This window comes from Epinephelus lanceolatus, chromosome 13 (genome assembly GCF_041903045.1).
Source record: "Epinephelus lanceolatus isolate andai-2023 chromosome 13, ASM4190304v1, whole genome shotgun sequence".
Classification (NCBI taxonomy): domain Eukaryota; kingdom Metazoa; phylum Chordata; class Actinopteri; order Perciformes; family Serranidae; genus Epinephelus; species Epinephelus lanceolatus.
Genome location: NC_135746.1, coordinates 28,897,214 through 28,914,308, shown reverse-complemented (window position 1 = coordinate 28,914,308; position 17,095 = coordinate 28,897,214). Strand labels below are relative to the sequence as shown.

At 40.5% G+C, this 17,095-nt stretch overlaps 1 protein-coding gene across 1 annotated transcript in view; it reads right to left on the bottom strand.

Moving 5' to 3' along the window:
- The window catches only part of man1a1 (mannosidase, alpha, class 1A, member 1), a 201,358-nt gene that overhangs the window by 39,975 nt on the left and 144,288 nt on the right, over positions 1 to 17,095 (bottom strand). Inside the window, exon 5 of the mRNA XM_033648713.2 lies at positions 358 to 452. Coding sequence (XP_033504604.1) covers positions 358 to 452 — 95 coding nt within the window. The remainder of the gene's footprint in view (positions 1 to 357; positions 453 to 17,095) is intronic.

The window sequence follows — 17,095 nt, the reverse complement described above, 5'->3', positions numbered from 1 at the left end:
CCCTTTGACAGTGTGTCACAGTGCATTAATAAAGGCTGACTGTGGCCTATAACCTTGTCAGCGTACTCCGAAACTTTTGGTTTGTCTTTTGAGTGCTAGTGGAGTTTCAGAGCCAGCCGCTGGCATGTAGTCCTGAATGAAAAACCAAACAACTCCTGTCTGACAAGCCCGCTCTGTCATGTAAAACTAAAGCGTCTCAGCTGTGTGTGTGTGAGAGTGGAATAGAGAGGAGGCTTGTGTTCACCCGGCTCACTTCAAGCCTCAGACCACAGAGCTCTTTCAAGTATCAAACCATAAAAACAGACCTGCTGCCTCAAATACCACCAGTGTGAAAGAGCGTGTGTGTGTGTGTTCTACCTCTTGAGGTTAAGCAGAGCCCAGGGGATGCCAGTGGGCGTTTTGAAGGCAGGCAGCAGCTTTTCACCCAGCTCCACCGCCTTTCTACGGTATACCTGAGAAAGAAAGAAAAGAGCATCTCATTAAAAGAGGTTTCTCCCTCTGATCTCACATTTTCTTGACCATCCTTTTGAGAGATAAAGTGCACCCAACGAAGGGAAAGAAATCCCTTTCTCCAGCACACAATGAGTGTCTCACACAGCAACACCATTCTCTATTAGACCTTTTACCCAAGAATGGTTTCATTGTTGTTTGGATATCTCAGCAATGACACCACACAGCTTACACCTACAAGTCCACATGAAACAGACAGCAGAGTATGTGTATGTGATGCTATGTAATTTTACATATGTATTAGCAGTAAGCCTTGGACAACAATCCTTAACTGTGAGCTACTTTGTAGATCTAGTCCTGTATGCTGGTCAGTAACTGGCAGAATTTAAAGCAATGGGGGAGGGACGTAACAATTAACGTTTAATTAGTCACAAAATGAGTGTACACCCCCAAGTGCATGGTGAGTCACCATTATTGTTCATTGTTTCCAAATGACAAACTCGAAAATACCATTAAGAACACCCACAACATTACTTTTTCGTCATTTTTGGTCCAGATTCAGATTGTTTGTTTTATCAACCAAGAGTCAAAAACTCAAATGTATTCAGATTACTATCATACAGGACAGAGAAAAGCATCAAACCCTAACATCAAAGAAGCTGGATCCAGCAAACTTTTTTGCTTGAAAAGTATAAACACTTTAAGTAAATCAGCATATTTGATGAAGTTGCTGTATTGTAAATGGCTTTTGATTAGGGATGCCTAGATTGATTGGCCGATATTCAGTGGAAATATGCAATTGAGAGATGGAGATTAATGCTTTCTAGTTGCCAATCATGCGCACAGGGGTGGGATGGGGCATTATTAGCAACTAACAAATCCGTGAATATTCAGCTTACCCACATGTGTTTTATTAAGTTTTTAGATACCCCACAAGTACTCTGTTTTGCTGATACCTCACTAGAACTGAACTCCCACTCCTGCAGTGAGCAGCGTTCTCCTGCCTGCCCCACGCCACACATCCACACACTAACTGCCTGCTCACAGCACAAGAGGAGGGGGAGAGAGATTACACTGCATTTTTCAGTTGTCCTTCTAGACTTACTGTAGGCTACTGGTGTATTGCACCTTGGGATTTTGTTGTATTGCTCTGTTGTTTTAAGGTAGTAAGTAAAATCATGTTGTTGATAGAATAAGAAACCATCAAGACTGACTCTTTGTGGTTCTTTATTCATATTGTTACTTTACAGCCTCGGTTAAATTGCCACGTGGTGGAGAGCCCATTACCCTACAAAGCAGTCAAACCGACTTATGACACTGCTGTACCAGTTGCTATAAAAAAAGGAAACAAATGATTGAACAATCGACAATCAGTGCAGATGTCAGCCTGATATTGCTCATAGATGATCATCAATCAGTATTGGTGTCAGCCCGATGTGGCTCATAGACGATGGACAATCTGTAAAGGTGTCGGCCCGATAAGGCTCGTAGACGACTGACAATCGGTATAGGTGTCAATCCAATATGGGTCATAGACGATCGCCAGTCAGTATAGGTGTCAGCTTGATATGGCTCATGGACAACAATCAGTACAGGTGTCATCCTGATATGGCTCATGGACAATCAAACAATCAGTAAAGGTGTCGGCACGATATGGCACATAGACGATCGGCAATCAGAACAGGTGTCAGCCAGATGCAGCTCATGGATGATCAACAATCAGTACAGGTGTCAGCCTGATATGGCTTATGGACGATCAAGACATCAATATAGGTGTCAGCTTGATACAGCTCATAGACGATCGGCAATCAGTGTAAGTGTCAGCCTGATCGACAATCAGTATTGGTGTCAGCCCGATATGACTTGTAGACTATCAACAGTCTGTATAGGTATCTGCTCTCATGCAATATAATGTAAAACTTCATTACTGATAACGCTATAATGATAATTGGTATGGATTTTCTATGCCTGTTGTTTTTGAACTAAAGAAAATGACAAATACTAAACAATTCATCTAAAAAAAACCCCAAAAAACCCAACCATACACAATGTTGAACGGTAAACAGAAGCATTTTCTGTACCAGGTATACTAGTTTTAGAAAATGTTTTAAAAATAACTACCAGGAGCCGCCTGCCAAATCACAGCACCAAGGGACGAACTCCAGTTCTGAGGCCAGTGCTTTCATTTAGGGCAACATTTGACAAGGACACAACGAAAGTCAAAGCTCACTGAATTCAAATTCTTTTAAAACCTGATATACATCGCAAATATAATAGTCTTCTCCTATTATATGTAAAGCTCCCAGGAGAAGAACAAAGAAGTTTATATTACACCTGTAGCTAAGTCCTCCCCTCCTTCCTTCCAATCTTTATTATCCCCTTATTCCAGGCTTTCGCTCTTTCCTGTCTCCTTCCTTTAGTCCTTGTAATCTGTTGCCAATATCATTCCCTGGCTGCCTTGTTGTTGCATGCAGCTACATTGATGTTTTCCATCTGTAATTTGAGGGAAATTACACGGATACTTCACCCCATTTAAGGTCACTTGCACCAGATACCTTCTAGTAAAACTGTTCCAGTAAACTCAAAACAATAATATAATGAGATGCTAAGTCTGAAACTGAAGAAGCATGTCTGGCACACATGTGCTGAATATTTCAAAAGACACGATACAAACAGTTTAACACCAGTTTAATGCTACAACAAAATGGATGATGGAGCAATTTTACTAATGAAAATAAGTCTGGAAGAATCAGCTTACATTTGACTGAACAGAACTAATTGCAGTTGTGGAAAATAAATAGGCAGAATGAATGGACAAATTATCCAGCAGTATTTCCCCGTTATACATTTAGGGTTTTAATGCATCCAGAGAAAAGAAATTAGGATACTTTCATGACTCACTGCTCACCAGAGGTAACAAAACTTAAGCTTCAAAGTAATACAAACTTCTCGTAAATAGCAGTGAGTCAGCCCTCCATCCAGAGAAAACTTCCTTACGTTTGATGTTTTATTTTTTCTTATTCCTACGGTATCTTTTAAAATAAGACATCACAGGCTGAGCTGGTAAACATGAGCATGTGTTGTGCACTTCAGTGCACTGACATTAATTTATACAATTTTGGAGTATTCCTCTAAATTTACTCTCTATCTTGGAACAAGTGTGTGCAGAGGCTCTGTGTTGCTTTAAGTAACTTCATGAATATTAAACCACAGAACAAGCAAAACAGCAAATTTACCTGGATGTGGGGCCTATAAAAAACAGGTGTGGATGTCTTATAAAAGTGAATTACAGGTAAATGTGTAACATGACTTTTGAACATTGTCTTGATGAGATTTTTAGATATTTGATTTGTATTTTTCTTGGCTGTATCACTTTTTTGTGGTTGGAATTAACAGAATCAATGCTTGATTGTGGACTCATATTTGATATTTGACCTCTACCAATCTAGTAATAATCAAATGTTAGGTTTCACTCTGAGACACAACAAATTATGATGTTTCTGCTCCGAGGCAAAACCAAATTTTCCCCTTGAATAACTATCACCTACAAGTGCTACTGAATTTGATTTCCCAGTCAAAGCTCTTGTGTTAGCATATCTGACTGGACAGCTTTGTAGCAGTTTTAGCCGAGGGGTTATGGTGTCTCTTAGGTGTCTGAATTTGTTGGCTGTAAATGTGAAGTACTTCCATATTTGGCTCCTGGCACGAGTTTAGTCAAGCAGTTAAGATAGAATGGGATTTGGCCCAAGACGTGGTAGACTGTTTGACACTGCTGCCAAGGTTTCAGCAGCTTGACTCGAACTGCTGCTGCTGCTGTCCGCTGACAAGAGTGAGAATGACGTTATGTCTGTTTTAGTTTTTCTGGTAATAACTGCAGTCCACATGTGCGTGACATTTTATTTTTTATCTCTGACGGTTAATGTAGGGTGGCAGTGCCCTCCCCCAAAATTACCATTTGTTTATGAATGATTTATATGATCACTAACCTCGTGTTATGTTATATTGGTGAAGAAAACATTTTACTTGTATTCCTCCATTGAATGACGAATCCAAAAACGGAGAAGGTTATTGATGAATTGAAGTCATAGGCAACCATGTTTAATGACAGCGACAATATCAGAACATCTGTTTACAAACTCTCACACAAGTCATACAGTATAATCCAAGTCTCATTTACCCAGGAACTAAACACAAAGTGAAACTCATCTATGCTCTTCAACACCAGACTCCATTGACAAAAACAGTAATTTTACCCTTGTTGAACACGGGAGCTGCTGGTCTACCGCTGCATCAATCAGTTGATTTGTTTGTGTTATTGTGTGACATTGGTGTTTTAAAGAATAAGTTTGGATTCACTAAAATCACAAAATAACACAAACAAACTCCAGACTGAGGCAGTGGTAGACCAGCGGCTCCCGTGTTCAACAAGGTAAAAATAACTGCTTTTGTCAATGGAGTCTAGCTTTGAAAAAACCATAGATTAAGTTTCACCTTTTGCTCAGTTCCCCGTCAGAAAGGCTGTCTGTTTGGGAAGTACTGAGCATATGACTGGATAAATGAGACTTGGATTATACTGCACGAGTTGTGTGAGAGTTTGTAAATGGATGTTTTGATAAAGTTTTGCTGTCGTTAAATGCAGACCCCTATGACTTAAATTTATCAAGAATATTTTCCGTTTGGGGTTCTTTGTTCACTGGAGGCATGTGAGAAAATTCAACATAACACATGGTGAGTAATTCAGATATACAAATGGTCACATGAAAGATGAGTGCAAACTACCTATTTACCCATCAAATGCAGGATTGATTTTAAGGTTCTATCATTTTTTTAAAGCCATACATTGCTGAACTTCTCTGCCCCTACTCCAAATCTTGACCTCTTAGATCTTCAGAACGATGTCTTTTAACTGTCACCCAGTCGAGGCTGGTGCTCCAAAGCTTTGGAATAGTCTTCCAGTCTCAATCAAATGCTCCCCCTCTACTGATAATTTTAAAACAAATCTTAAGGCATATATGTTTTCAATGCCCTTCGCTTGTTCGTAGTGATTGATTTTAGTATTTTATAATATTTTCACGTTAATGGTGTTATTCTGTTTTATAGTTGTGTATATGTTATATTGCAATATATTTCTGTGTCATTCTTTTAATTTGTACAGCACTTTGTTCAACTGCGGCTGTTGTTATATGTATTACATAAACAAGCTTGATTTGATTTGAAACTTTATAGAAGCATTTTTGAAGCAGTAGTATGACATCAAGTTTTATGAATGAAGAAACAAGTGCACTTGTTTAAGGAGGGACATCATTTAGTTCCACTTTAGATTAAAGCATTAAAGCACTAAAGCATTAAGTGCCGCAATGTGCACATGCATAAAAGACTTCTGAATCTAGAATATGAATGCAGGAAACCAAGCGAAACTTCAACTGTTTCCTATATTCTCAAAGAAAACAAACACACAAACAAAACAAACCTGTTCAGCCTTACTTGATTTGCTGCATTTGCAAATCAAACACATCTCTGATCTGACACAGCTGAATAGCTCTATTTAAGTACCTGCTGTAACTGTGCATTACCTCCCAGAGAGAGCAAACACCAAACATTTACATCCTTGACTCGTGCTTTTATCACACAGGACTGTTAGCCCTTCAAACACCCACAAGATTATAATATTACAAGTTATATACATAAGCTGGTTTGTGGTTGCCAGACTCATAACCAATTTTAAAACCTACTGCTTGAATATCATTGATACAGTTTTACCATTTAAAGTCAAAGCAAGCTGTCACACACACACACACACACACACACACACCAAATTAGCTTTTATAGTGACAACATCTGTCCTCTCCTCTTTCATCATCCATCCATTACTCTTTCCTTTACTATAGTGATACCTTCCATACAGACACACATACAGAGAGGTGATACAGTAGCATACACTATGTCAGCACGCTGGCAGCTCAATTCCCAAAGGATCTACCGCTCAGCAGGGTGTGAGAGACAGGGGCAGAGGGGGAGAACAAGATTTGTGAAGAAGAGAAGCTCGAGAGGCTACTTGTCAAAACAATATGGCAGCTGGACAGCTTTTCCTTCAAAAGTCAGAGGGAAAGGTTACTGTGAGCTCAACGCAGTGGAGAGGTAACAGGGGCGTGGTAATCACGTGGAATGGTACATGCCAGATTTGACAGTCTGGGATCAACTATCAAATCATTGTGGGTGAGAAGAAGTATTGTCAGGATGTATATATGTTTGGCATTGTAAGGATGCCACAATTGTTGTTTTCTATAGATGTAACAGGCAGGTCTAACACCTTCCCTGGTAAAATGTCATATTGGAGATTATGGATTGTTGTACAGACTTTAATCACACACACACTCACTCACTCTGTTTTTAATATCTTCATGTTTCAAAACATATATTTATATTGTATTTCAAAAGGATTTACAAGATACAGTACTTTCAAGCCAAGATTCGTGACACTGTTGACACCAAATTACCCCAGTGTGTGTGTGTGTGTGTGTGTGTGTGTGTGTGTGTGTTTCGGGCGGCGCTGTTGGAGCAGGATTGTGTCGTAACAAGGCGTCAGATCCCGGTGATTAATGCCTTTAATAATGCCAGGAGCACACTGAGGGGAAGAATAAAAACACTCCCAGGGATGCACAGAAGAATAAATTAAACACACCCTGTGTCCAAGGCCATCAAGCAAACTGCCAACAAGCTTTAATAAGCAACTGAATTATACAGAAACTGTGAACACACACACACACACACACACTTGAAGCTTGTGGCTGATGTCATGAGTAAAAACTGATGTTAATAATCACATTTCACACCTGGGAACTTCTGATGAAATATCCATCAGGAAAAATGAACCACTTTACTGTTGTTATTTGTGAATCTAACCCCACGGTAAAGTAACAGCATAAATCTGTTATTATCAGTATCTGACGACTTATGAAACCGCTGTTTCGGAGACACCAGCTGACTGTTTTGACTGCGAAAATGTTCGCAGGGTGAGAAAGTGTGCATGATTATTATTTTAATAAGTAGTGTGCCTGCGAGTATCTGTCATGCTGTAATCACAGTAGCGGAAGAAGTTTCATAATATGTGTACAGATTAAGTGAAGTGAAAGCAGGATGAGGAAATAAATTATCCAAACACAATCTCTAACTGCACTTAACTGCATGCTTTAAATGTGTCACACGTGTTACTACAAAAAGAGTGTTTGCTTACTCCAAAAAAATCAGGTGATATTTGCTTTTCATGGTTACTTGTGGCAGAGCATGTGTGTACTTAAAGTACAATGAATGGTGCCACTGCACATTATGGTCAATGGTGGGGATTCAAGTCATATAACTGAAGTCACAAGTTCGATGACTTTAGAATCGACTTGACAAAATCAAGAAAGGCTTGCAATTCGACTTGGACTTTAACACCAGTGACTTGTGACTTCACTTGGACTTGAGCTTGAAAATGACTTGAAAATACTTGATACCTTTCCCCAGCCCAAAGATTCATTTCCAGCAAGTGGACACTAAGGTTGTTTTCACACTTGGTCCTTTTCAGCCCTCTAAACAAACTCAGAGCATATGTGAACACTACAAGAGAACTCAGACCCCTCTGAAGCAAGGTGGTCTGAGTTTGGTTTGCTTGAAGTCCCCATTGCAGTTCACTTAACCTGTGCATTGTGAACACAAAGCGCTCCAGGTTCGCTTTGCTCTTTGCCACTGTATTTAGCTCTCTAGATCACATGCTGTTGCACTGGGACGCTTGAAAAAATGGATGAAACCATGTTGGCTTGTAACACTTGCAAGGATGCAGAACAAGACGTAGTTTGGTCCATGGAAGATACTGCACGTATCCAGATGTGGAATGCAGAATACATCAGACAGCAACAGTCTACAGCACAGAAACACTAAGGTTTCCCTCCAATTTTAAGATCAACTGAAAGCGAAGGGCTTCATAATCACACTGCAGGGTCACTTTAAATTAAAAACAAATATAAATTATATATAGGCTATAGTGTGAATAGACAGAGGACTGAGTCCTGATCAGAGCTGAAGTTGACCAGAAAGAGAACTGAGTCCTCTTTCAAATGACAATGACAATGAGAACACAAAAGAACCGAGTCCCTTTTCTGTTGGTTCACTTTTTGGTCCACTTTCAGAGGACTGAGTTTGGTTCATTTAAAAAGGACTATATGTGAAAACACCTTTAATATCCTAGATCCACTTGTTTGAACCAATCTAACAACATCCTATCAACTTTCAGGAGAGAACCATGAAGAACGTAAGTTACATTAATGAGTGGCAGTTGAAGAAAAGATACAAAGGATAATACTGTTTGTGTACATAAACTCTGCTGTGGTCAAAGAAAAATGAATTGCAGTATGCAAGACACGCAGGTTGAAAACTACAGACAGACGCAACATCTTCCATCAAACTTGTTTGGTCAAATACGTTAAACATTTTCTTTAAAAAATTAATAATTTTTCTAAGTTTGATATATTTTGTTGTTAAAATGGCATTACATTTGGTCAAATGTGCATTATGACTTGTTTAGGACTCGAAACTCAAAATTTAGGACTTGAGACTTGTCTCGGGACTTGCAAAACAATGACTTGGCCCCACCTCTGGTCAACCCTCTACCCAAGGACCCTCATGACCCCTGACTCTTGTTTGTTGTTGAAAGACAGATTTTGGACAGATGCAGAAAACAGGTAGTTCATCTAACAAAATAACACCCAACCATTGGTGACAATTCAGGTCAAAGAATCTTTGAAAAGACAAAGAAGGACACAACAGGACGAGTTAAAGTTCCAGATATGAGTAATGAAAAGAGAAAGGAGGTACAAAGAGAAAAAAGAGGAAGACCATTTGCTTTACCTCCTTTCCTCTAGAAGTTTTGGCCATTATGTTCGCCCTCTACAAAGTCATTTAATCCACAGAATGAGAAAAGTGTGTGTTTTAGCGCGATAGAGACAGAATGAGAAATGGAGCAGGGAGAAAGACAAAGAAAAACAAAGGATCAGTCTATTTAGGATGCAGTTACATTCCATGCTACTTGTACCACCAGGGAGTTCGCCTTGTTAACCCATGTTTTCTTGTGTGTGTAATTAGTGTGTTTGTATATGCTGAAGACATTTCAGCCTCTTTGTGTGGTATTTTAAGGCAACTATTTTGGTTTGGGGTTCACTCTAATTTTAGGATTAGAAGGTTAGGTTTAGGTTTCAACGTATTTCCAGAACAAAGTCAATAAAAGGCAGCAGAACGAATTTAAAACAACAACACATTCAACAGAACACCAAATTTTAGTGGCTTTAGGTCAAACAGCTGTTTCTAGACTCACTACTTCAGCAAAAAGTCCAGTTTCTCCAACACCAGTGGTGTGATGATTAAATCTTGATTGTTATTCTTACAACAGAGAACATGTAAAACCACTAGCTGGAGTCCAGACAAGTTCTCTCCAGAGGCTATTGTTGGAAATTCACTGTCGCAAGTCACTAAATGAGAAACATGTAAGATAGGGGGGTTGAGGGAAAGTGAGTACATCAGATCAATACAGCTTTACACCAACATGACTGATGTATATCCACAGGGTAAGACACCACTGTCAACAATGGTCAATGAAGCATTAAAACACAATACAGGCGTCACTGACACATCTTTTGTGAGTTTTCTGATATTCAAATTTCAGAAAAAGGAAAAACAAGAGAAACATTGTGAACAAGAGTGCCAATTGATCTCTACCAGACATGTCTATATGAAAACAAAAGCATTAAATCTAAACAGATCGATCCAGAGAAAGGTTTCTTTCCAGAACTAAAGTTTCCTGAAAGCTTGGCCTTATGTTTTATTATTTTGTCTAACTTTCCAAATAGCTATGGGGTGAAAATAAATAAAATAAAGTTCTCACCAAGTTAATTACTGAGACGTGGAGACCCAGCAACATCAATTAAAAGAAACAACACAAGCCAACAAATAATTAGACATGTTGTAAACAATTCCCCAGTGTGAAACAATTACACACACCAAATAAAATCCAACCAAAAAAAAAAAAAAAAAAAGGAGAACATAAAATCTTCTTTGAAATTTTTAAACTCCCTGCAAACTCAACTCTAGTAAGTGTGGCACCGTAGGGTATAGTTAACAATAAGGTATGAGTGCTGCACAACCTGATAAAGACTTAATAAATGCAGGGTCTGGTTAATAACCTACTAAATATTCTCCAATGTTGTCTTTCCCATAATACTGGTTTAAATAACTGAATTTGTCTTTTGTTTTTCAACACTTTTTTTAATGACTGGAAAAACAATGTTAACGCAAGAGCCTCTCACTCACTTGTTTTGGAGCTAAACCAAATCACATGGTCCTCGAATTAAGATGTCATGTCCATGATTCTGAGCAGCTTTACCCATGTTGGCCTCAGCATTGAGCTTGACAGTTGGACACAGCATTTGACAAAAAATATCCTCAACTGAAGGTCCAAAGCAGGGCAAACACTGTATGAATTTTGAATTGGTTTCAGACCCAATTTTTGAGCCAGACTGAATTTGTTTGGCTTCATCTGGCATCGTTAATCATGAAGTGTACAAGATGGAATGTGGACTGTTAACGGTCCGATCAACTGCTCCTGACCGGCCGTCGGATGTTGGGATGAATTTCTGGCATCAGAAATTTTGGTCAGGCTCTCGCACAATTGAAGCAGCAGTCAATTTCCCAAGGTCTGTGCCGTTTTTGCTCACTCAATCAATCACACAGTACATACCCAGCTAGTATGCTGGTGGAACTGCTAACTAACTAACTTGTGTGTGTGAGTATGTGTGTGTGTGAGAGACAGAGAGAGAGAATCAAACCTTAGACTGACCTGTTTTTGCAGAAATGGACTTTTAATTGTGTTTCGGGACTGTCTCTACATTACTGTTCACCATACCACCGCTAGCAAACAAACTTCAACCCACCCTGGATCTTTCAAACACATCTTTGTTGACTATTGTCAATAGCCAGAACAGTCCCCGGGGGCCGACGGGCCATTTTATTGTCTGGTATGAGCAATGTGAGCACTCAGGTCATGGCTTGAATACTGGACCTTTCAAATCGAAGCTCTGGGTTTTGACTGAAGATGAAACAGGCTCAAAACTTACAATGTACAGCCAGCTTTACTTGCTCTATTCAGGAGCTTCACATGAAATGACACAGTCAAGAATGTGGACTGTGACCTTGTTGTGAGTTAGTGATTAGTCATAAAGTCAACGGACAGAGAAAAAGGAAAAATTATGCCATGTTTCCAGCCTCAGACTGGTTTTCTGAGGGTGCTTTCAGACCTAGAGCTCACTTGCTTTGGTCTGAATCAGGGACTACTTTTGTCACAAAGTAGCATGAGTGCGATTACTGTGTTCACACCTCCCAAACGAACCGCACTTACAGTAGGGGGCAAACGAACTTGAGTTTGATTGAACTGAACCAAACAAAGCAGGTGTTAAAGCACCCTCAGTTGCCCATTATGTAAACTGGTACCACATTGGATTCTGGGAAAATCTGGTGGATATTTTTCACTATTTTTGACATTTTATAGACCAATTAATTAATTAATGGAGAAACTTATTGCTTGTTGTAGCCCTAGAGGTGTTTTGTTAAGTATTTCCAAAGTCAAGAAGAATGGTCAAGCTCAATGTTTTCTATTGCTGCCCTAGTGAACTCTGTTTTAGCAGTGTAGTCGGTGAGTAAAATGTTATTATACCTGAGAGGAATGATGGTCAGACATGCAGCAATGAGGCCAAGGTTGTGAATAATATGATTTTTGTTTTTAAGATAATAGTGTTTGGAGGTGATGATCCTCAACCTGAGTATCTTCGTTAAACAACCTGAAGCTCTACGTAACATTTTACAGGTTTATTTCTACCTTATTTTGAGCAATAATATCTTTGTAAATGGAGAATAACTCACAGCTGAAACCTGCCCTCCCCGTGCTTTCGATCCATAATGGCACTGAGCATAACTGACAGGTGTGGACCCCGACTAAGATAAATTACATTAATCGAGGCTTATCTTCGGGTTTAAGTTGTGTAGGCTATAGAATGCAGTGGAAGACCCCTATAAGGATTTCAACATTTTAAGTATGTGGGAGTGTGTAGAGCTGTATGTATGTGTGTGTGTTCACCCAATCAAGTTTTCAGATCTAGTCCTCTAACCACAAATGTTGGCAGCATGTGTGTGTTGTGTGTGTGTGTGTGTGTGTGTGTGTGTGTGTGTGTGTGTGTGTGTATGATTACGTGTTGCAGTCTACAGAGAGTTGCCTGGACAGCTCCCTAACTAAGATGAATCACCCTGCAGGCCTTGTGGGACATGTGGCCCAGAATACAGCAGCGTCTGTGGGGATCGAGAAAGCCACACATGCCAACACCTCCGCCTGCCTCCCCCCTTCCTCCTGGACCCTGACACACTGCCCTGCTCTCCCTTCTCCTCCCCCTCTGCCCTTCATCATCTCCTCCCTCCTCGTTACTCCTCATTTCACTGACACTCCCGTCGCTCCGGGAGACCTCCTGAAACTCATTCCTCCTCCTCCTCTTTCCTTCCAATGCTCACTTGTATTCATCCATCTATAAAACTCTTCTCTCCACCTCATTTACAATTTCTTTCAATTCCTCCTGTCTTGCCTCTGCGTTACCTCTCTGCTACTTTCTTAACTGGCACACACACAAAAGAAAATCTATTTATAAGATGCCAGTTGTGTTTACATATACATGGCCAACTGTTTTTTAATGCAGGGTTGGCCTGTTTCATCAATATTTTTGAGAATACAGTCTCCTGCCGACTGATGTGCTCCTCAAACACATCCTTCTATGTTTTATCTACAACCCTTTATATGGGGTGACAGCACTACAAGTATTTAACATGAAGTAACAATTGTAGATATTTCCATTGAGCCATCAGTATGACAGTATGAATATGAGTTTGTAAGTGGCATAAGGCCTCGTAAAAGAGTAACCTCTTTTACGAGGCCTTATGCCACCTTTACAAACTCAGAAAAACATGCACTCAAAGATGCTTCAAGAAAAGTGCTTTGTAAAGATGCATACGGTTATCAACTTTGTGATCATGCCAGGTGCTTTCTGCATCAAGGCACATCATGGGTAAGTACTGCATATTATCCAAAGAGCCAGGCAGGTGGATTGTGCGGTCTACCGAATCAACAAAAAGGGCCAAAAAATATTTAATCAAATTCACACCCTAAAACTAAAACACTAGCCCACACAACATGGGCAACATGTTAATTTCCTATGTTTTATTCAAGTGCAAAACTGATCATGTATTTCATTCTGTTTTATTTCAAGTAGCACTAAAAAAAGGCCCAGAAGTGTTATATTTCACTTCATGAATTAATGAATCTGCAGAGGCAAAACTGAATGATGAGTGCCGACTAAATGTGGGAAGAGTAAGGCAGCGTACGACTGTCTCTGTGTCAGCTGAATGAGGCTCGATTGCAGGCTGCTGCCCTGACAGCTGTATTGGAGAGGCTTAGGCAACACACACACACACACACACACACACACACACACATGCACCACTCTGAGGAGGTGACAGCTTTCAGTGGTTAAGAAGCCTGCTGTTGTGTGAATGGTTGCTCTTGTTCTCCTCTCCAATCTCCGTCAACGTCTCTCTCTCATTCTTTCTCTCTGGGTTTAATAACTTGCTTCAGGGCGGGAAAACATACGAACGGTGGCAGAAAAATAAACATTGGCTTGAGGAGATGAATTAGTAATAATTAAAGCAAAGCATACAGCAAGAGAAAGGAGATGAGAGTACAACAAGGAAAGGGAAGAGATAGGGGGGAGGAAAGGGTAGGGCAGGAAACGGGAGAGGGGAGGAAAGGAAAGATAAAAGAGAGACAGAGGAGGAAAGAAACTGAGAGGAAAGGAGAGGATGGGAGAGGAAACAGGAGAGGAGAAGAAAGAGGACAGGAAGGGGTAGGAGAGGAAACAGGAAAGGAAATATGACAGACAGAAGAGGAAAGAAAAGGAGAGGAAACACGAGAGGGGATGAAATGAAAGAAGAACAGACAGGAGAGGAAAGAAAATGAGAGGAAACAGGAGAGGTGAAGAAAGAAAAAATGAAAGGAGAGACAGGAGAGGAAGGGAAAGGAGCGAAACCAGAAGGGATGGAGAGGAAAGGAGAAGGGAAAGTAAAAGCAAACAGGAGAGGAAAGGAAAGTGGACATGGGAGGAAAGGAAAGAAGGAAAGGAGAGGAAAGAAAAGGAGAGGAAACAGGAGAGGAAGAAGAAAAAAGATAAAGAAGAGGAAACAGGAAAGGAGACAAAAGTAAAGGAAAGAATAGGGAAGGAAAGATGGATGAGGACAAGAATGGAGAGAAAGGAGAGGAAAATGGACAGGGGAGGAAGGCAAAGGAGAGGAAACAGGATAGGAAGAAGAAGAAGGGAAGAAAGATTAAACAGGAGAGGAGAGGAAAGTAAATGAAAGAGGGATTAGGAAAAGCATGGAGAGAGAAAAGGAAAAGAGAGGACAAAAACTGAGAGGGAACAGGGTAGGAAAGGAGAGCAAGGGAAAGGACAGGAAAAAGGAGAAGAGATAAAAGGAAAGAAAAGGACAGGAAATGGGAGGAAGGGACAGGTGATAAAACAGGAGAGGGGAGGAAAGGACAGAAGGAAAGGACAAAGAAACAAGAGGAAGGAGAGAAAAGGAAAGGAGAGGAAAGAGGAAGTGAAGGAAATGGCAGGGAAGGAAAAGAGATATGAAAAAGGAGAGTTGGCAAAAGACAAGAAGGCAAGGGGAGAAGACGAGAGAAAAGGAGAGGAGAGACTGTCCAACACAAAAAAAGCCTGTATAAAAATACGTGGATAATGATTTACATGTTATCTTCTATCCAAATGAACAAAACAGTACACAATGCAAAACAAAGTCCGTCATGTAACAGCAGTGCCTTCTTTCCACAGCCATCCAGCAGTCTCATCATTGTGCCTTACAGCAGGAGAAAGTATTGCTAGCATTCACTAAAGTGTGACATGCAAATATCTCTGAGGTATAAAAACATTTCCCGGCAGAACGCCTCAGGGAGGAGTATTTACCAAGGTAACGAATGGCTTTACATGGACGTCACAAAATACTGGAAAAAATTTCACCTCAGCATTTTGTCTGTGCTTCAGTGGTGTTTTCTGGACCAGCTGAATGCATTCACTCCAACAGCAGAATTTAGAGCAGAATTCACGGTGGTGGTGGTGGTGGTGGGGGGCTCCCAATAATACCTTTTACCGTCCGAAATAATTAAACTCTGACTCCCCCTCAACGACCACAGAGTGCTGCAGGTGAAGCTGTTTGAATGTTAATGAGACTGGACGAAGAAATGAAGAGACAGAGAGATGGACTCCTGAGTGGATGGGGTGTTTTGGCAGAGGGGGGGTCACCTGTCAGCTATAAAGGAACACAAAAGGACACACTAATACTCAACCCTCATTTATAAGGTTTACTGTTAACAATGGACGTAACAGAGAAAGAGGAAAGGTTGACAGAAAGACCTCACACCTCATGTCTGACAGTAAAACCTGATACTCAAACTAAAAAGACAACACGTAAATCAATATCCATGTATTTGTATACAGGCCGTTGGTGTGTTGGACAGTCCCTCCCATCTTTTCTCTATTCTTTTTTCTATTCATTGTCTCTTCCCTGCATGCCACTCTGGAGTCCTATCAGAGCACATTCAGCCATAGACTGAGACCACAGAGGAGCACTACAGAACACAGTCTGTTTTTATCCACCATTTTAGTTCCTTTTTAGTAACTCTTGTACTTATCTCACTCCTATTGTTACTCTATCAGGCACTGGTTTTTGCTTCTGCTCCTTGAAACCACTTCTTATCTTATATTAGTGTATTTTTAGATATTTAATACCCCATTGTTATAAAACTGGGCCCAGTTAGTGACCCTGACTTGGGGAACACACTGGTTGTCTGGTTTTTACTGGTGTGATTAGTTAAAATTGTGGTTACTAAACTTAGTGTTATTGTAATTTGAAGCATTCTCTGGCACGAGGATTTCCTTCAGAATAAATAAAGTTCTACTGAATTGAATTGGATTAAAAACCACAATTTTCTTAAAAGTTACTATTTGTTATTATCCTGTTGGCTTTTGGATTTGTTTGTAAAACTGCAACAGAATGCTCTGGCCTGCCTACTGTTGATGCTTCCTCTGCAAGCCTCTTTGCAACCCACCTCCACCCCAGCTCCTCCTTTTTATGTTGTGTCTGACTTATCAATGTCATTTCTGTTTGCCATTGATGCTGCTCTGTTCTGTTCCCTGAGGGTCTTTGCTGCTGCTCTCCCTGCCTTAGGCTTTTCATGTAGGCGCATGGAAGGGCAAGGACGTTTGCTTTCTCTGCCTCAGGCTTTCCTTGTTTGCATGTGGAAGGGCAGAGAGGTGTGCTCTCCCTGCCTTAGGCTTTTCATGTGGGCGCATGGAAGGGCAAGGAAGTTTGCTTTCTCTGCCTCAGGCTTTCCTTGTTTGCACGTGGAAGGGCAGAGAGGTGTGCTCTCCCTGCCTTAGGCTTTTCATGTAGGCGCATGGAGGGGCAAGAAAGTTTGCTGTCTCTGTCTCAGGCTTTCCTTGTTTGCAGGTGGAAGGGCAGAGGGGTG